Source organism: Ictalurus furcatus, chromosome 1, assembly GCF_023375685.1.
Source record: "Ictalurus furcatus strain D&B chromosome 1, Billie_1.0, whole genome shotgun sequence".
Lineage (NCBI taxonomy): Eukaryota > Metazoa > Chordata > Actinopteri > Siluriformes > Ictaluridae > Ictalurus > Ictalurus furcatus.
In genome coordinates, this window is record NC_071255.1 from 18730079 (window position 1) to 18751194 (window position 21116).

Genomic DNA, 21116 nt, shown 5'->3' on the forward strand with positions numbered 1-21116 from the left:
TGCATATCAAGACCAGATAAAGATCACTGCCAAGAAGCGTTTGTCCTTATTTTTTAAACACCATTCTCTGTGGATAACAATGTTTGGCAAAATTTCAATCTGTTTTTTTTGCATGTGCAAATGTTGTAGAAGTGTAGAACTATGTTGGTGTTTGTGAGCTCTGTGTGATCAGCTATGAATGACAAATTTTGTAAACTGGATACATTCAAAATAATAGCACTGGCTTTCGTCTATTCTGTTTTGTTTTGGGTTTTTTTTTTGTTCAGCCATTGATCTGCCATGGTTCTATAGGTTCTATAATCTGGATAAAACTGAATTCATCCTGTGTGTGTGTGTGTGTGTGTGTGTGTGTGTGTGTGTGTGTGTAGGAGACAGAGGGAGATACTGTTATCTTTGCAGGAGAAAACATACCCAGTGAGGTCCTGGCTCACAGCGCTTGCTCTCAGCAGGGTGCTCCTCTGTCTGCCTGATTGCACAAGATAACTGCAAATTACTGTTAACTCTCATAAACAATACCTAGTAACACCAGATATCTGCATTAGATGATACACAGCTCCAACTTTCAGTTGGTGTTTGAAATTTAATATTTGAATTTTGAATAGGTATTTTTATTGTTATATTTTATTAATTGTTTAATTATTGTCTTTTTTTATCAGTCTATCTCAGGGGTGGATGGATGGATGTGCATAAGGAGGTGCAGTGAAAAGCATGCCTTGTTGCGGCCATGAAATATGCTTGTAGTGCATCTAACTTTTTCGTATGTGGGTGCATGTGATTGGGAAATGTTTGAATTTCTTACACTCTCTTAGAAAGTGCAGCTCTGCTCCACTGTATTACTGTTGCATCGTGTGCACACTCTCTGCTCTGTAGGGAGCCATGATTTCTTATGGTGGTCTGTCTCCATGGCCAGTGTTTGTTCACTGAGTCTGTACTTTGTCAGCATTGTTCTGTGTTATTCAGGTCACTGTGCTCAGGTAGCCAGCTACAGTGTACTGACGATTTAGATTTTATTCGGATAGCACTGCATTTTACTTTGTGTGCTTCGTGTGTTCCAATAGGGGTTGTAGTTTTGTTTTTGTAGTGTTATAATTTGGTGAGGTCTGATTTTTCTTGTGTCTGGCTGCTCCTGATGTAGAACCGTGTTAGTATGTGATAGTGGACTAAGGTTCTGGACCAGCTGGGTGATCTTTCTCTCTCTCTCTCTCTCTCTCTCTCTCTCTCTCTCTCTCTCCCTCTCTCTCTCTGTCTGTCTCTCTCTCTCTCTCTCTCGCTCTCTCTCTCTCTCTCTCTCTCTCTTCTTTGATTTAGCATTGTTGAAAATTTGCCAAGAAATTGGGCACCTGCGTGATAAGTGCAAGTGCTTATTATGCCTTATCAAAGTTTAATTTAATGTAGATTTATAATTACTCACATTCTATATATAATTTACTGTCTGAGCCTAAACTACATTAAGAGTATGAGTCAGTATGAACTGTAACTATAAGTTATCCAGACTTATCTAAGTCAATAGACTTCAATATGCTTGTTTTACATGTAGTAAAACAAAAATGTTTATTCATTTTCCTTTAAATTCAAATGTTTATTATTTTTGAATTTTACAACCTTGCATTATTTATTTTGATAAAAAAAATATAGAGAGGTTTGGCTAGGTGTTTTCAAAAACAAACACAGCATTACCTGGGTTTTTGCCAGTGTGTTAAAAAAATGTATGATTCTGACAACAGCATTGGTGTTCCTGTTGACCCCATCATAAGATCCATTGGTACCTTTGTTTTTGTAGATCTGGGACTTTTCAGATGGAACCCAATGATAATTGTTTAGAACATGACACCCTCATTTTTGTGTTTTTTTTCACATTGACCAGAGGGTTCTCATAGGCCTGCTAAGGTGAGTGTCAGACAAATCAAACAGTTCCCTCTGGGTGAAGTTCTTTCAGCTTGTCCTATTTATAAGCTATTTTCAGCAAGAGACATACTAAATGAGGGGGTGGAAAACTTCAGTGCTGTAGACTACAGTTATTCAGAGTTTGGTATTCTCACTTACAGTACCTGAACAACTTTCATAATGACCAAGACTTTCATGAACTGAAGCTGGTTTAAGAAGAAAGAAAACACAACTCTCTTTAGGACTGTGGTATTACTGGACTGGAGTAAGCTCTTTCATTCATTCATTCATTCTTCAGTAACCGGTTTGTCCAGGGTCAATCTATTGTTTTTAACAATCACATATCTTGTTAAGTTACGTTGGGATATGTATAAATTATGACTTATTTGCCAGGGGGGGATGGGATAGCTGTAGCACCAAATTGGTCTGTACAAACTGATGTAGGATAAGCATTGCCACATAAATATTTAAAATACATTGCAGTGGAGCAATCAGAAAATGCAGGAAAACTGGTAGATTTATTTGGCAAGATGGCTGTTTTTTTTTTAAGAAGTGAACCAACTGATATGTTCTTTGTGTTTTGTGGTCTACAGTCCAGGAGAACAATGTTGATACAGCCAAGTCCCAATGGGTCAATATGGCATGATGAGATTCCTTTCTGCCAGACACACACACACACACTCACACACACTCACTCTCACTCACACTCGTTCACTCACTCACTCACTGATTCACAGGCACCAGCACTCATCATCTCCTAGACAGGCTTGGCTGCCACTTGACATTTTTAGTGGTGAAAATGCCAGGCTTGTTCCACTCCTGGATTAGTGTGACATTCAGACAGGTCTTTCTAAGTACAAATCACAGAATTCTTCAGGAATAGGTCCACCATCAGTGTCCTGCTTTGTATACGATGTCATAATCAGAATAGCACAATTATACTTTTATGACATTTAGAATATGACTTTTTAAAAGTTTTAATAATGTAACATGAGCAGTGTCTCAGACAGTGGTAGCAGTTCAATTTATTATCTATCTATTCAGAATTGATTTGAAGTTTTTTGTGCGAGGAAAAAGAAGAGATCCTGAGGTACTCTGCAGAAACATTTGATGTGCCTTATCAGCTCTAAGCAGGTTCAGCTACCCAAAAGGGTCATCTGATGGAGTAGAACAGGCAATTATTCCATAAAGCACTGAAACCAGCTTTTACGCTCTACATGGGGTTGTGAATTCAGTGGGTCCTGTGACGCAGTCAGCGAAGTGTCTTGTAGTGGAGATCTCTAGCTCTGCCATACAGTCCCACTGGGTAAACTTTGGCCTCACTAATGGGATTCTGAACACAATAAAATGACATTCTCACTAACTGAGATTATAGGAGATATAGGTGGCTAAAGGAACTGTGTTGGTGATCTATCTGTATCTTAACCCACTCACTTTTTGTTTCCATCTTCATATTCAGGGGATGTTAAAGAGGTCACTCACATATGACCGAACGCCATCAGTACTCTTATGACTGAGGCTGACTTTGCACACTGTTATATTGGCATTGATTGATTAATTAATTAATCCGTTCATTCACCTTCAGTAACTGCATTATCCTGCTCAGGGTCCCAGTTCATTGGAATCTATTCTGGTAACTTTGGGCACAAAGTAGTAGTACACACTAGTCCATCACAGGGCACCGTGTAAACATACATTCACATGCTCATTCACACCCAGGGGCAATTTAGAGTAGGCATTCACCTAACAGCATGTTTTTGGGAGCTGGGAGGAAACCTGACAACCCATTGGAAACTTGGACACAGGGAGAACATGTGAAACTCTGCACAAGCATTAACCCAATCTCAAGATCTAACCATGAACCCTTCTTTCTTTCTTTTTTCTTTCTTTCTTTTTTCTTTCTTTCTTGATTTCTTTCCTGTGCTCCTTATTATTATTATTATTATTATTATTATTATTAATGTTGTTGTTAGTAGTAGAAGTAGTAGTAGTTTTATCATTTTTCTTTTGAACTTTTCCCTCATTTGTGATAGCAGTATATTCAACAGTATATTCTAACATATTGTGATAGCAGATTGCTAACAGACTGTTAGAATCAGGATGACAGGATGTGCCAAATGTCCTATGGTACCACAGCAAAGTCCGCCAAGTTGGAGTTTCTTTCTCTCTCTCTTTACAAATAGAATACACTATATGGTCAAAGGTTTGTAGACACATGACCATCGCACCCATATGTGGATCTTTCCCAAACTGTTCCCACAATGTTGTTAGCACACAATTGTATAGTTTCTGTGTATGCTGTAGCATTACAAATTCCCTTCACTGGAACTAAGGGGCCTACACCTCTCCCAACATGACACTGTCTCTATGCACAAAGCAAGGTTCATGGTTTGGACATGGTTTGCCAAGTTTGGAATGGAAGAGCTTGAGTGGCCTGTACAAAGCCCTGACCTCAAACCAACTGAACACCTTTGGCATGAACCGGAATGGCGACTGCAAACCAGGCCTCCTCGCCCAACATCAGTGCCCGATGTTGGGCATGGTGCCCTCACTAATGTAGGCAAATCCCCACAGACACAGCAAAATCTAATGGAAAGACATCCGAGAAGATTGGATGTTATTATAACAGCAAAGAGGGGACCAACTCCATTTTAATGTCATGCCTTCGGAATAGGCACACATGGGTGTGATGTTCAAGTGTCCACATACTTTTCTGAACATGTACATACTTATGGTGGCATATACATGTATTTAATTTATTGGTTAAGAAAATAATTTTTAGATATTGAAAGGTGTGTTTATAAGTATTTTATAAATAACAGTCATCAATTTTCATTTTTAGTCGTTAATCTCTCCATTCAATAATCCATTAATTCATCGTATCATGACATCATATGGTTATCAGGGCACTTAAATTTTGCTTATTTATTTAAATTTTTTTCCTTATGCACTACAGAGTTTGCTATTCTATTAGAATTTTCAACCCATGCAGCGTTATTGCTTGATGACGTACAATTATGCTCATAAATTTACATACCCCTTGCAGAATCTGCAAAATGTAAATAATTTTTTAAAAATCTTAAAAATGGCATTTTGATTTTTATTTAGTACTGCCCTGAATAAGCTATTTCATATAACAGATGTTAACATATAGTCCACAAGACACAATAATAACTGAATTTACACAAATGAACCTGTTCAAATGTTTACATACCCTTGATTCTTAATACTGTGTGTCATTACCTGGATGATCCCTGACTTTTTTTTGTTTTGTGATAGTTGTTCATGAGTCCCTTGTTTGTCCTGAGCAGTTAAACTTCCCACTGTTCTTCAGAAAAATCCTCCATGTCCTGCACATTCTTTGCTTTTCCAGCATCTTCTGCATATTTGTTATTTGCATATTTGTTATATCTACATATGTTATTATTTTGTTTAAAGACCTTGTTTTCTTTCATTTAGTACAGCCCTTCAGAAGCTACACAAGATATATATTTTTTTAAATCCCAGTAGACAAAATGATAACAATTTACAAACATAATCCTGTTCAAAAGTTTACATCCCCCTGGCTTTTAATGTATCGTGTTGCCTTATTGAGCATCAGTGAATGTTTGCACCTTTTGTAATAAAAGGTGCAATGTTTGCACCTTTTGTAGCTGTGTACAAGTCCCTCAATTGTCCATGTCTGAAATGACGGATCTCAACATCATATAGCCACTGTTGCAAATGGGTCAAATATTCAGAAAATGCTGGAAAACAAAGAATGTGCAGGACCTGGAGGATTTTTCTGAAGAACAGTGGGCAGTTTAACTGCTCAGGAAAAAAGGGACTCATGAACAACTCTCACAAAACATAAAAACAGTTGTTGATCATCCAGTTAACAAACACACAGTATTAAGAATCAAGGGTATGTAAACTTCTGAACGGATTCATATGTGTAAATTCTGTAAATTCATTTAGCAGATTCTGGGTATGTAAATTTATGAGCACAACTGTACATGTCTTAATCCCTGATTATTCATCTTCTGATCCATGTGTGTCTGCTTGTCTTGGTGTATATATTTACTATTGCTGTAGTAGAATCAATGGTTGCCTTTAAGTAGTGTGCTGAAATGCTAGTATGCAACAGTCAAAACATATTATTAAAAATGAGTTTATACATGAGATTTCCCCGCTGATGAATTAGGCTTAATGAATCAGGATTATTGGCAGAGAAAGTCATTAAGTACAAAACATAAACACCCCAAGTTTCTCTAGTGGCAATGTTTGACGAAGAAATGTAAGAGATTACTGGATATGGAGCATCTGCTGCCAAGGATAATCACTATGAGAAACAGACAAATGCTCACAAAATGTATTTATAATTTTCAAAATCATGTGCCAATTTGTGAGGCTGGTGGAACTGTGGAGATGCAGCTCGGCTACTTCTCATGCAGCCGCAGCCTCTCGTCCAGGCAGCGTATCGACTGAACCGACAGGAAAAGAGAGAAAGGGAGAGAAAGGGAGGGCGATAGCTGCTGAAAAATTCATGCCTCTGCCAGCTCTGTCTATTCGCCGCTCAGCAGGGGCCCGCCTTTGATACTTCACACTCATGGAAAAAAAAATGCAAATTATTTTTTCACTGCATAACATGGAGGGAGTATATCCCAAGCAAGTGATAGAAATCTTCTGCCAAAACAACATGAAACATAGCCACTACTCCCAGGAACTCGCAGCCCTTTTTAGTAGCGGGTGGCATTAATAGGGGCAGTAGTCGACCATATGTTTCAGATTCATGCATACCATCCGTATGTTTTCATTAAGTACACGATAGACTACAACCTTTACCCAAATCCCAGGTTTTCAGCCTTTGCAGTGTTGACATTAATAACAAACGAATAATTTTCTGCTACAACACCATGACTGAAATGGTAGATAGTCTTGCTCATTGGTGTAAACACAGTCAGTAAATATGCTTACATATCTGCTTCCATTTCTGAATGTGGGAATGGCAATATTAAACACAATATATTGTGAGTGAGAAGGGTGATGTTGTTGTGGGCAGCTGGAGGGGAAATATTGGCTTTGACAGGTAGCACACCAGGGGGCCAACGCACTAACACTGGGATCTATTCTCTGAGCCTGGCTTGGTTTCAGGAATGCTGATTAGATATGCTCTGACATATCAGCTATGTCAGGGAGTAATCCACCAATGCGGTCACAAACCCAACCTTCCCTGCTTGCTTCTTAACCACCATGTACTGCAGTCACCGCCAATGCTGCTCCTTCATATGTGCTTTGTTTGGTGGATAAGTTGTGTGTATTTTGTACTTTGTAATTCATTTACACATTTCTAACCTTTATGATAGGTGAATGAATATCTCTAAATAATTGGCTGAGAGGTTATGTTAGAGGGATGGTATAAGTTGTGGGGGAGGAATAAGGCATGCTGGGATATGGGGTGGGGTGTAGTGATGTTTTAGTGAGGTTGGTGAGGTTGTTTGTTTGTGTGTGTGTGTGTGTGTGTGTGTGTGTGTGTGTGTGTGTGTTAGGAGGAGAACGAGAGTGTGTAATAATGTGTTTGCCTTTGTGGGTGCCCACATCAGCCAATTATGAGGCGACATCTGGCTTAGCTGACAACTCACTGCAGATGAGGGCAAAGTGTGTGTGTGTGTGTGTGTGTGTATGTGTTGTGTAGTGTTGTGTTGTGTTGTGTTGTGTTCTGGCAGCAGAGATGCATTTAGGAGAACAGATGTGAGCTCTGAATTCACAGCAGGCCGGAGGGTAGCTCTGACACACAATACGCATGTGGCAGTCACTGCTTCCAATCACATATAAGACAATAAACACAGAAGTGTTAACCGACATTAATAGAAATAAACTGTCATCGCTTTATTTATGGATTTGTTGTCCAATTTATAAGATCATATTATACCTAGTGGGGGCGTAGTTTTGGAAGCATGCACATAGTTGGTTTTAAATCATACATTCCATTTCTTTTGCCTACACATATAATTTTCAGAGTAATATATATTCTTTGTCTAATATAAAACTACTGTTCTTTAATGTCCACCTGAGGTTGAAATGGATATCTACATATTTGCACCTGTGCTTCATGGTTTAATAAAATTCTCATTAAGATTCATAAACTCAATCTAATCATTTTAACCCCCCCCCCCCCACACACACACACACACACACACATTCATATGTATATATAGATAGATATAGATATATAGAAGCTCTGTGATGTTGCATGGTATGGTGGTTCTTTGGCAGCTTGATTGGCTCTCATTGTCAGTTGGGTATGTAGCAGATGAATGGCACGGTTTCCCCAAGGCTGTGTTGCTCATGCTGAGGTTTGTGACATACATTAGCTTTGAGAAATGGCCTCCCATAGTGGGCCGTCACACTCACAGAGGAACAGCATGAATGCTCCAGTCACTGCGCACACACATTGTACACGTGTATGTGTGTGGCCCATTGGGTTATATCTAGCTTCTGCGAAATGTGGAGTGCTTACATTACCGTACATATATTATTCTATCGTGCTCTGTTCTACTATCTTAATATACATTTGAATAGATTACATTTTCATTCAGTCATTAATCCATTATGTCTTTAATCTAAGACTTAATCCTAGTCTTTATGTACAACTAGATTAATATTCTATTAGTAAAGGAAATTCAAACCTGGACTATATTCTAATAACTATATAACTATGCAATAAATATATAAACTATATCTTTTTATACTAAGTTGTCAAATGAAAAGTCATTTGTCACAGTCACAGGCATTTTTCACAACAAGAAAATGCCACATCAAGTTTCCTCTGTAATCTATAAAGAAAAAGTTTACTGGCATGGGTCACATTCCAGTGTAGTTAGACATTGTGAATTAAACCAAACCCTGTCCATGACATTTCTGTTTGCAGAAGCATCAGGTTCTCTTCATAAATAAGTGGCACTATATCTTTTTCCAGTTAAACTGGAAGAGTCAGCATGAGGGGAGGGGATATAGAAACACTGATGACTGGTTTCAGGCCCCCGGGGAGGAACTAGTGTAATGGTCTGGGTTAGGATTCACACCAATATATTACTCCACTGAGACTAGATGGTGCGCGCTATAATCATCATTCTCTGTCTGAGGCATATGTATCTGACACTACAGCAACACACAGCCCCTGGAAGAATGTGGAGGTTCAGGTTCTGCATTTGCGAAACTTCTGATGACCTCTTAGGTGTGATTGTGATGCTCTGAATCACAATATTACACAGCTGTACATTCATAGGCTCATTGACTCTCTGCAGCAGATGGATTGAGCTATGGTGAAATACTCACACAAGACTGTACTGTTTCATGGTTTTCTCACAACTTTGTCAATCCTAAATCTGCCCTATTATTTTCCTGTTGTTTTTCTACTGTTTTTGTTCCATGGGTGTATTGTAGTTATTTATGTAAGGTCAGAATTTTATCCCAGCAATAAGTGCTGCGGATCAAATTTAGTTGCATCTGTGTGCATTTGAAGCAGTTTTGATTTCATTTTGATCTGCTATGATCAGGTATGGGCAGTTGGTGTTCAGAATATATATTTTTTCTGATATTTGCTTCTCACATAAACAATGACATTTGCTGAAGTTAATACAGCATTAGATGAGACGCCAGTTTCCAAAACTATTTTCCCAAAGCCCTCTGATCCTTTGTTGAACCTGATTGAAATGTGTGTGTGTATGTTTCTCTCATTCAAAGGTGAGAGGATTTGACTGTGTCTCAGAATGGTTTGGAAAATCCAACTTGTTCCTAGACACCGAAATAATTAATCCCCCTGGTGTTTGCTCTTCTTTCACCCTTTCAATGCTTTTCATAAAGGCTTACCAGGCAGCCGGAGTCTGGACGAAGAGCAGAGGAAATAAAAGTCAGAGAGCGAGTGAGAGACTCATCAGGGATAAGGGAGTCTTAATGTGGACTCACCCCGCAATCCCTACCCCACATGCTCCAGAGACCATGAAACATCCGCCTTTGACGATAACGAAAAGATAATTTGGCTGGTTTCATTTCCTTTTCAATTATGCTCTAAAGATTGTGTTGTGCCATGATTACCATTTTCATGGCTGAAATGTATAAAGGAGAGCATTCCAAGTCATAGATGAGAACGTGGTCGAACCATCCATGACTCAGTCAGCAAAACTTTTACCTAAACACACATCTATATAAATACAGTGCCCTCCACTAATATTAGCACCCTTGGTAAATATGAGCAAGGAAGGCTATGAAAAATTGTCTTTATTTTTTAACCTGTTTTTAAAAAATCACAAAAATTAAAGAATTTTTAAAGAACTACCACCATATTTAACCGTGGGCATGAGGTACTTTTCCATATGGCTATCTCTCTGTGTGAGTCATAACCACCTCTGGTGTTTATTGCCAAAAAGCTCTATTTTGGTTTCATCTGACCATAGAACCCAATCCCATTTGCAGTTCCAGTAGTGTCTGGCAAACTGAAGATGCTGAGTTTGTTTTTAGATGAGAATAGAGGCTTTTTTCTTGAAACCCTTCCAAACAACTTGTGGTGATGTAGGTGATGTCAGATTGTAGTTTTTGAGACTTTCTGACTCCAAGATGCAACTAACTCCTGCAATTCTCCAGGTGTGATCCTTGGAGATTTTTTGGCTACTCGGACCATCCTCTTCACAGTGCGTTGAGACAATATAGACACACGCCCAATTCCAGGTTGATTCATTACATTTCCAGTTGACTGGAACTTTTTAATTATTGCCCTGATGGTGGAAATGGGTATTTTCAATGCTTGTGCTATTTTCTTATAGACATTTCCCATTTTGTGAAGCTCAACAACCATTTGCTGCACATCACAGCTATATTCCTGGGTCTTACCCATTGTTATGAATGACAAACGTAATCTGGCCTATGTGGTACCTCATATTTATACCCCTGTGAAACAGGAAGTCATGTTTGAAGAATTTCCGGTTCCTAGTCACCCAGGTGTACTAAAAAATGTATATATCAATGGGAATATACTTCAAATATATTTTCCTCATATGAATTCATGAGGTGCCAATAATTGTTGTCCCCCTATATTTAACAAAGATTTTTTATATAAACCTGTGTTTTGTTTGCAATTGTTTGATATCCATGAGAGCAGAGTATTTTTGTGAATTCTTTGAACAAAATATCAAAAGGTTAAAAAATAAAGACACTTTTTCACAGCCTTCTTTGCTCTTAATTACCAAGGGTGCCAATATTAGTGGAGGACACTGTAGATAGGTGTGTGTGTAAAATAAATATACAATATTTTACTATATGTAAAGTCACAGTACAAATTTCAGATATTTCAAGCAAACATCCTTCAATAACAGTGCTTCTGAAGGTGTATGAGGTGAAACCAGTGGATATACAAAATTCTTAAAGCATAACATTAATCGCATGAGTTATTTCTCACTTCACTGTGGTCACAACAACAATTAATCCAATCAGAAACATCAGTAATGTTATATTCCTTAGAAAAGAGAAACCCTTCATTTTTAATGGTGCTAACGTGTTTAACGAAACAATCCACCAGACTGGTTTTCATAATAGCACTGTTGATCTTGTGCAGGAGATCAAATAAACAGACATTGAATTGATGCATACAGAGTAATGGGTAACAAAAATATAAAGTCACTGGCTGTGAAATATATGTACATCTTTATATGTATGACATGTTACATGTTTTTTGACAGATTATTTATTCACGTCTTTGATAACGGCAATAGAAAATTAGTGGAGTGAAGTAAAAAAAGAGAAGCAGTTTCTGCATTATCTTGGAGAAGTTTAGTATAACTTGATTTCTTCTAGTAAATGATGTAAATTATAGTAAAAGTGAGCACCAAAGGAATAGGTGCCTATTATCATAAAACTATATTTAAAATATCAATAAATATTACAAATATCTGTATAACAGCTATAAAAAAAATAATAATAAAAAGGCCACACATTTGACATATTGTTGCATCTTGTGTCCCAGATGTCTCAGTTGGATAACTTTTAAGTTACTCAAGCAATAATTCTTAATCAGTGGAAAGTCTGTTCAAGTACATCTGGGAAATTCCATCCAGGTGAGACTCAATTGGCTTTAAGATCATTCAAGTACAAAAGAGCTTTTAAATACAGGAAGGCTATGGACCAGGTCCATGATTACAGAGAAAAGGCGGCACAATTTCCACAGCGGGACTTCATATTGAGTACAGTAAAATATGAAGGAATATAAACTAATCCTCTGGTAAAGACTGCAGGTACTCCTGAAACTCAGTGCAAATCCACTGACGTCTTCTCTATAATCTTAGTATTAGCTCTAGGAGGGTAGTTTATAGTGCCTCCCTTGAGTGTGCAATAATACCAGCTCTAATATAATGAGTATTCAGTCCATTCTGAACAGCTTGAGGAGAATCAAATCTCACCTCCAGTTGTACACACACTGAACTTTAACTTTAACTTAGTTATTAGACAAATAATGTCTTACATGATTATGTAAAATGTTACTTAATGTAGTCTACATTGTTTTTAAGGCGTTATTTTATTTAATTATATGTATTTTTTTTTTTTACATTAATTGCATGCTATAATTATTTTACATATTTTGTATAATATAGATCCAATCAGTTTTTATTTTAAATACAAAATTAATCTCTATTTAGTGTGATACTGTATTCAGGGACAAGTAACAATGTCCCAAATAGCTTTATATCATTACTTTGCCATAAGATAGAATAAAATTTCAGACAGAAAGTAGTATATGACATTGAACCTATGACCTTAGGGCAGGCTAATTATGATTAACCCACTAGATGCTTGCTTTGATTTATGACCATTACAATATTTTGTATAAATGACCAAATATTCTATAAATTATAAAAAGACAAAAACTGAAAAATCAATACCATATTTATAGACAGAACATCAGTAAGTGTAAATCGGGTGATGTCTGTCTATTGCATTTATATGTATGTTTCATGTATACTTTATATAAAACAGTTTGTTATTAGACAGTGCCCCTCGATTTTTTTTGGCACAGCATGTGCCCACAACAGATGACTTAATTACATTCTATGCTGTGATGCTCTGCAAATGAGTACATGGCCACCACTGTGAGTTGCTAATAATAAACAGTGGGCAGCAGCAGGATCAGCACAGCCAATAAAGACTCTGAGATATGAACATCTTATTCTGGAGCACTCATGTTTTTCCATTGGTTATATTTAGTACCAAGTAGCAGAACTGAGGTGAGTTGAAGAAACAATGAGACCTACCACACAGATAACAGTGTAATCATTTTATATTTGGTTAGCTTTCACTGAGTTATAAGACTTTCTACTAACGTTTATAAGAGCACATTTCTAATGATTCCTACCATTTAAAAAAATCTTAATTATAAATTTGATATGATTGTGACAGTAGTCACGTATTTTTATACATAATTCCAATTTGAGACATTAAATTACTGTTGAGCTTCTTTTCTGCAGTTTTATTTGCAAACTAAAGCTGGATATTTAACTTGCTTTTAATGGTATCTGATATCTGATATCTGAAGAAAATTGTATCTCATTGTAATTGTATACCCTGATGCTTTTGTTATATATTATGATGTAATGACTGCTAGTCAACATAGCAAGTTGAATTTATATCATTTTTCCTTTTGTTTGTTTATTCATAAATAAATGATCATAGGCACAAAGTGAAACACAGTATGTAAAGAATAGAACAGAGAAAGATGGCTTCCATGTTAGCCTGTAGGTGGAAAATAAAAAGGAAGCATCAGCATTCAATTATATGATCTTATAGGCACACCCATAGACAAAATATAAAGCAAAATGGCTAAAAACACAAAATTCTAAATATATTCCTGATATAGCAAGTAGTAAAATATGATATAGCCTACATAAAATACAATTTAGGTTTTAATAATGAACATTTTAAACATTGAAATGATTCATACAGATTTGTCATCAATGTTATGCCATTGATGTGCATATTACATCATACTAATACAAAAAAACTAGAAAAACCACAATGCTACTGTATGAATTATACTACAGTTTTAACTGCTGTGTCTTTATATAACTGAAATCGGATTATAATATGTAAATATTCTTGTTTCAAATTGGAGCTACCTCCATCTGATTTATAGCTCAAACCTAATCCTGTCTCACTGTAGTGCCTGCTTAATTTTTATGAGAGCCAGTAGCCATTTCCTTAATTGCCATTTTGAAAGTCGAGCCAAATGAAGGGCTCTTTCATCCAGTTGGACAAAACCAAGATGTTTTAAGGAACAATGGCAAATGAATTATCTCAGTTATTATATTATTAAATTCACATAATAATAATTGTTTATATTTATATATGATTTTTTGTTAAATATACATATTATTATTATTATTATTATTATTATTATTATTATTATGTTCAAGTATGTAATTTTTCCTCTGTGATGACCTTTTGATAAGTGGATGTACAACAAAACAAACACTTCAGATTATTCTATGTGCTGTTGTCGCGTTTAGTCCGCTAGTGTTGTGTCACAGTCCTGTAGAGATGATGCTGGTGAGGATCTGTGCTGTGGCTTTGCTGCCCCCTTGTGGTGAATGTAATGTATTACAGGTTTAAGAAGACGAGAGGGTGGACTTTCGACGAACAGCTTAGTTTATTTTAAATGTGGCAGGATATTTCATCACAACTACGATGTTTTATTTATATTAATCTGCATTAACACGTGTTTCTTTTGTTTCTGATAGCTTCTAGTGTACTAGATAGGAAACGATTGTCTTTTTGCTCTCGAGTCGGTGAAATTGGCGTTTCCTTCATTACCATTAGGTGTGAGACAGGGGGCGCTGTTCCTGTACCTCACTGAGATGGCTAGTTTAATAGCAGGCCTTGCTCAGTCAGTATCACTCTGTTAGGATGGAAGAAGACCCGGAGTCCACAGCAGTGAGAACAGTGAACAGGAGCAGCAGAAGTCCCACACTGGAGGATCTGGGCCTCTCACACTCTGCTCTGGCTTATGACAACAAGTTTGTGTGCTCTCCTCCAGGAATGCTTATGTTTGGAGAAGTAGTAAGTAGATTTCATGACATTATTCGCCATTAAAGTTAGCATTTATAAAAGTTTACAACAAGCATGTAAACAGATTAAAGTGGTGTTAATAGGCTGTGTAAATATGGAGACGGTATATGTGGCTACTGTAACTGTTGCATGATGCAGAATTTGCTTATTCACATCTTTATGATGGCCATACAATAATTAGTACAGTCAAAATACACATCAAATTAATTCATGCATTATTCCTTAGAAATTGAAATCCATTTTAACAGTTTTCCTCTATGACCTTGTTTTCATCTAGCAAATGAAACTGACAGAAATCGTGGATAAGTCATTCTGTATGTTCAGTTTAATATTAAATCTGTGGATTCAAAATGTACATAAGCACTTTACAACCAAACTAACACCATTCAGCCTGTGCCTAAAGAATTCTGACACGAAAAACGAGCCACACATGTAGATTCCACTGAGGAGAGGAAGTGGACAAACCAAAACAGTTTAGTCAACCGACTCTTCCTCTCGCCCTTATTGTTCGTTTTCCTTCCACAATCCATCCTGAATCACATCCAAGCATTCAGGCAGTGTTTAATCTTCGGTTAGGCCTATCTGCTGAGTGCAAAACCACTTTTCCTGTGACACCAAGCCTTCAGTGAAAAATTCTTTGTTACTTCTAACAGGAAGTATTGTTGGGAGTGCTCAGGGAAATACAGAGAGTGTATACCCTATCCCTTACAGCAGTAAAAACTACATCTGTACATGCACTGCTCTGGGTCTTTTATTTGGTGCCATTTTTCTTCATGCTGTTCATTTCTCCAATAATTAGTCTCATATTTGGTGTATGTCTGCATCTGTTCAAGTGCCACATTTGAAGTGTTATATGTTATGCAGCCAAGGTCTTGTCATATTTATAGACCCGAAGTTTGTTTTCATTTTGTTGTCAGGTTTGTGGACTGCTTGTGTGGACTCTTCTAGGTGGGACTGAGTATTTGCGGGTGCCAGCACTGGGCTGGGTGATGTTTGTGTCAGTGATTTGCTGGGTGCTGACTCTCTGCCTTCTTATACTGCACCTGACCACTGCTCACACAAAGATCCCCCATGTCCCCTGGTCAACTCTGGTGAGTGGATTAAACTTAAATAATGAAGCTACATGCCAACAAAAAGGTCTTGTACAATCTCATACTATCTTTTAGCAGTGTTGAGTGATTGCATCAGCCTAGGAAAATATGTAGCATTTTCAATATAATATGAAATTAAGCTTTTAACCCACCACTTTTCACAGGGACTGTGTTTCAATAGCAGTGCCACTATTCTGTACATGACAGCCGCAGTGATTAACGCTACATCGGTGCCACAGGCCATTAGGGGGCGCTATTACTACATCAGCTGGGTTGCTTCCACGGTAAGAGGAAGAGAAGTATCATTTCCTCTTGAGAGCTTGATTAGTTTGGAATGAGTTCCATTACAACACTTCAACACAATGTCAAATGTACTGTAAACACCTATCCTTTTTCTTTTAATCATTTTATAGACACAAGAAGCAATAATAGACACGGACTCAGTGTCCCCGTATTGATAGTATAACATGAGAACATTGATCTCCTGGGGACAGTCTGTTCCCACAAACACTGTACCCTGCAAGATAACAGTTGCTTAAACAACTTCCTTCCAGTACATCTGACCCATATTAATTTCTAAACAATCTTCTCTTCTTTGCAGGTATTTGCCTTCTTAGTTGTGCTTTGTTATGCAGCAAATTCATATCTGAGCTACAAATCCTGGAGATCAAAAAGTGATGCTGCCTAAACAAAATGACTGATTTACAAAAGTCTTTAACTGGATGGTTTTCTATGGCCTTTTTTTATTCTCATGCACTAAACCATCAATTTTAAATTGTTTGTTTTACATGAAGAATGTTACAGTATTTTTACACTTGTAATGTGTTTAAAATAAGATGCTTCTATGTTATGTACATTTGAATTGTTCTTCATTTTGTATATATATATTTTTGTATTGTTTTAATAGTGCACTATTTGTGTGCTAATTAGATGATATTTGCCTATATTTAAATTAGAATGTATATGGGAAAACCAAATTCCTTCATAAAAATATATTTCATGTATATTTGTTGAATAGGTACTATGTATTTCTGTAAAGTTTACCATAAGACAATAAAAAGAGTTTATAATAATACTGCACATGTAATGCTCCATAAGCAATACATTTTTTAGTCCATATAACAATTAATGCAAATAAAATATGTATGAGTATGAGTATTCTGACATTCTGCTGATTTCTTCTTTCATCTTTGCTACAAGACAAATTTTAAACAGTTATGTTAACGTTCTTCCTAACCTTTTGCACAAGCCCTTTTTTCTTTGTATTGTTTCTTGATGAGTTAATCAAGTAGTCACAGTGTGCTGTCTGAAAATAAAGCATTTTCCAGTGTGGAGGACTGCAGTCATGTAGGATCACAACAGGTTCTATGAATAGTAATAATAATAATCATAATAATCATAATAATGAGAACACCAGCAGTTCTCCACAACAAAAACGTTTATGAAGGAAAACCAGCCAGAGGTGGCTTGAGACTAAATGTATCCGGTGGAGGTCTTTATCTAAAACTAACTACATGTAAGGCAGTAAACAATTCAGGCATGGAGCTGAGCATCTGATGGTTAAGGGCCTTTTGCTCAAGGGCTCAACAGTGGCTGTCTGCAATCCTGGGATTTGAAATCATAATGTTGTCAAGCCAGAACTGGCTGGGAATTTTTTATACATCTGGCAAGAATCTGTCACACAAGACTGAGGAGGAATAAAAACATGATAACAGCTGATAAAGGTCTTTTGTTCTGTAGAAGGACTGCAATACAACAGGGAAGCAACTTATTTTCTTCTGCAAAATTGGGAAACATTTAAATGTTCAACTGTTCCGCTTAAATTTCTACATTACAACATCTACATTCAAATGGTTATTCTTTTTCAATTCAGTCAGCAAAATAATTGTAATAATTATTTCTTTCTCATGTAGCACACTTTCAAGCAGGTTCTTTGAAACTATAATTAAGCCAGCAATCACTGGTATCAGCCATCCTCATCCTACAATGTATTTCTGCAAAAACAGTTATGAGCACCAGCACCATAACCATGAGTTCCTCTGGGGAAGTAATGCAAGTGAGCAAGCGTATGAACATGTCCACTGGTGGTTCTGTGGCCAACTGCCTGTCAGCAGGTTACAGATAGGCTAGTCATGATTGTGACATGCAGAGAGTAGCTAGATGTAATGGAGTCTTGGGGGTGAGTGTGAGGAGTGGAGTGCATTGCCTATTGTTTTCTCTGTGACGATGGCACCTGCTGCCTCCAAGTGTTTCTGGAGCTCTTTCCGAGTGGTACTTGGCTCTTGGGCTACTCTTCTGACTAGTCTTCTGACTCCCTGGTCAGAAATCTTGCGAGGAGCTCCTGTGTGTTGACGCGTTTAATACTTATTTCCCCCACTGTACACTGCAGGGCTTGGGAATAGCTTTGCACAACCTCAGGATCTGGCTGAGTTTGATAATTGCAAATGAATTCCAACATGTAAAACTGTTAGAAAAGTCTAAGAACAGTGTGTTTATCTGTTATAAGTACTCAATCCTACACACAAACACACAGGAAATAATATAAATCACAAGTCAGTCTGGAAAGCATACTGACTGATGCCATTATTACAGTAAGTATCATATTATTTAGATGATATGGTAAAGTTACAGATTCTTATTCTTGTCATTTCTTTCAGTGTTAGTGTTGAGCTTTAGTGATGATAAGTGGTGCACTCGATCAAAGCTTCAGTTAAACTACCCATTTCACACTCACTTTAATAAAGAATAAAAATCTAGGCTTGCAATCTTACCTTTGCATCATTCTTTCACATCCTTGGGAATGTGCATTTAGAGTTATGCATAATGCAGCCAACACACAAACACATGGGAGGAAAGGGGAAAAACATCTGCAAGAAAGTGAATAAAGGGACCAGCTGCAAAATTTTAAGCAAGCTCTGCTTGAAATTATGGATAGAAGGCTGAAGTGAGTTAAATGTATACAAGTTTTGTTTATGTGGTTTGAGAGGTTTAAACAATTTATGATTAACAAAGCTGGACTCAACAAATGTACATAGCAATAGTACAGTATTGAGTTTACAGTAGGTATGTCCATGCATTTAAGTGACTGGAGAGCAGTGCTGTCATTGCTGTATGGCAATGTTCTCTTATTGACCTCAGCTGTATTCTTGTCCTGGTATGACCTGGGAGTATATTTTATTCAGTACAAAAAATTACACACAAAAAGCACAACAATAAATTGGCCACCACTCACAATGTGCAAAATGCTGAGAGAAAAAGAAAAGTTGGACCAAGGAGAGAGAGAGTGAGACAGAGAGAGAAATATACCCAATAAATTCAGCCTTTTTGGAAAATTAACTTACATAGCTGTCACAATACACAATGTGCACACCAGTTGTAAACAGCAGTTTCTTTAAATTATAGGACATAAATTCAGAGATGCATAACAGTCATGAAGTAATGGTCATGTAATGGCAAATGGTAACTTTGCCTGGAATTTATTATGTATTTTGTACCCAATTCACATCAGTTCTGGTACATGCGCTCATGTTGTTATGTACCTGCTCCTGCCACTGGATGTAATAGTCCTTTGCCACCCAAGAGACTTCATCTCAGCAGTCCTCTCTCTGAACCTCTGAACCTCATCAATAATGGTGTAGCTACATATTAATGGTGAGTGGAGCTTATGGCTTAGCCAGTGTCCGTCTGTCCTGGCAGGATTATCTAATAATTAAGTCATCATCAGAAACATTCCTGATATTCTTGTGACCTGGCTGAGTAAAAGGTAAGACTGAGCGGCAACAAATCAACATATTCCCAATAAGAGCAAATGGTCTTGGCTTTCAAGAAACGTGCAAATACAGAAAATAGCACTCGGAATATTTGAATTTAGCCAAATGCATGGTTAAAATCCATCCGCCAGATGGCGCTGTTGTTCGCATAACTGTACATGCAGCAATTTCAGTCAACAGTGGAAATAAGAGAAAACTAATCTCATCGAATATATGTGTCCATGATTAAGAGCTCAAACTATCGTGTTTGTGAAGTCCTCAGTGTAACTACCTTTAAACTGGGTGTTATGTTTTACATTATAACTTTGTGTTGAATTCTTGAATCAGATTAGTCAGGTGTTGTTTAAATGGAAGTAACTTGTCATGAGGATTCTCAACAACATTAAATATAACTATAAATGGTTAAAAAGCACATGACATTCTTTAATAAATTAAAATTTGTCATCATTGGCAAATGGTTGTTGCTGTGGTATAAGATGAATAAATACAATTACTGTTGTAGTGAACCACCACATCTTTTTTATTTTCCTATAACAACCACCCGGTATTTTATCCTTAGGCTACATAAGTAATCTTGTCATTACAGATAATATTGTAAAGTGTGTGTTACATTTTTTTTTTTTCTCTAGTTTATTGCTCACAAAACAAGTTTGCAGGTTCAGGTGCAGCGCAGCAGCTTAAAGCAGAAAAACAGACAATGAATTAAGAACAAGATGAAACCAGTTGCATACAAATTTGCTTAGGCTGTCCTAGTTTTAACTACAGCCAAAGGCAGCAAAGAGTATGGTTCACTTTGGCACTGACTCTATGCTAAAACTCTGCTTATAATGAGCCCTATCATATATGTTCTACTGAGTGGTGTGGACTGTCAGGCTACTTGTGGTCTGAGAACTGGAATCCTGCCTCGGGTAAATAAATGTAATCTCCATTGTGAACATTCCAGCTACACCACCAACCTCCTTCCCTGGATCTGCTACAACACAAAAAATTATTTACACACCATTATTATACTCAATTATGTGACCACACATGATAGCAATACTTCTGAAATGAACTTTGGCTTGGTGGAAACATTTTCAATTGAAATGAAATGCCCACTGTATTATTTGGATATAATGGATATAGTAGGTATATAATAAAGTAGTGAAATAACAGCTAAGCCTCTGGTGTACATGAACAAAGACTGCTTGTGTTTAACAGTAATATTTATGTTGAAAATGAATGGTGTGGGCAACCTTTCATTAGGAAACTCTGAGCATATTGAAAAAGAAATAGCATGCTG

At 37.0% G+C, this 21116-nt stretch overlaps 1 protein-coding gene across 2 annotated transcripts; it reads left to right on the plus strand.

Annotated features, from left to right (window-relative positions):
- The first annotated feature begins 14386 nt into the window (after positions 1-14386).
- cmtm8b (CKLF-like MARVEL transmembrane domain containing 8b) lies at positions 14387-17268 on the plus strand. 2 transcript variants are annotated; one of them, XM_053634228.1, is made up of 4 exons: positions 14387-14964; positions 15891-16064; positions 16229-16348; positions 16666-17268. In XM_053634228.1, exons 1-4 carry the CDS (start codon positions 14812-14814, stop codon positions 16750-16752), a joined length of 534 nt encoding a protein of 177 aa, XP_053490203.1. In that variant the 5' UTR covers positions 14387-14811; the 3' UTR covers positions 16753-17268. The 2 variants fall into 2 exon arrangements, with proteins under 2 accessions (XP_053490203.1, XP_053490294.1); XM_053634319.1 differs by having other exon boundaries at positions 14816-14964; positions 15869-16064.
- Positions 17269-21116: the final 3848 nt, after the last annotated feature.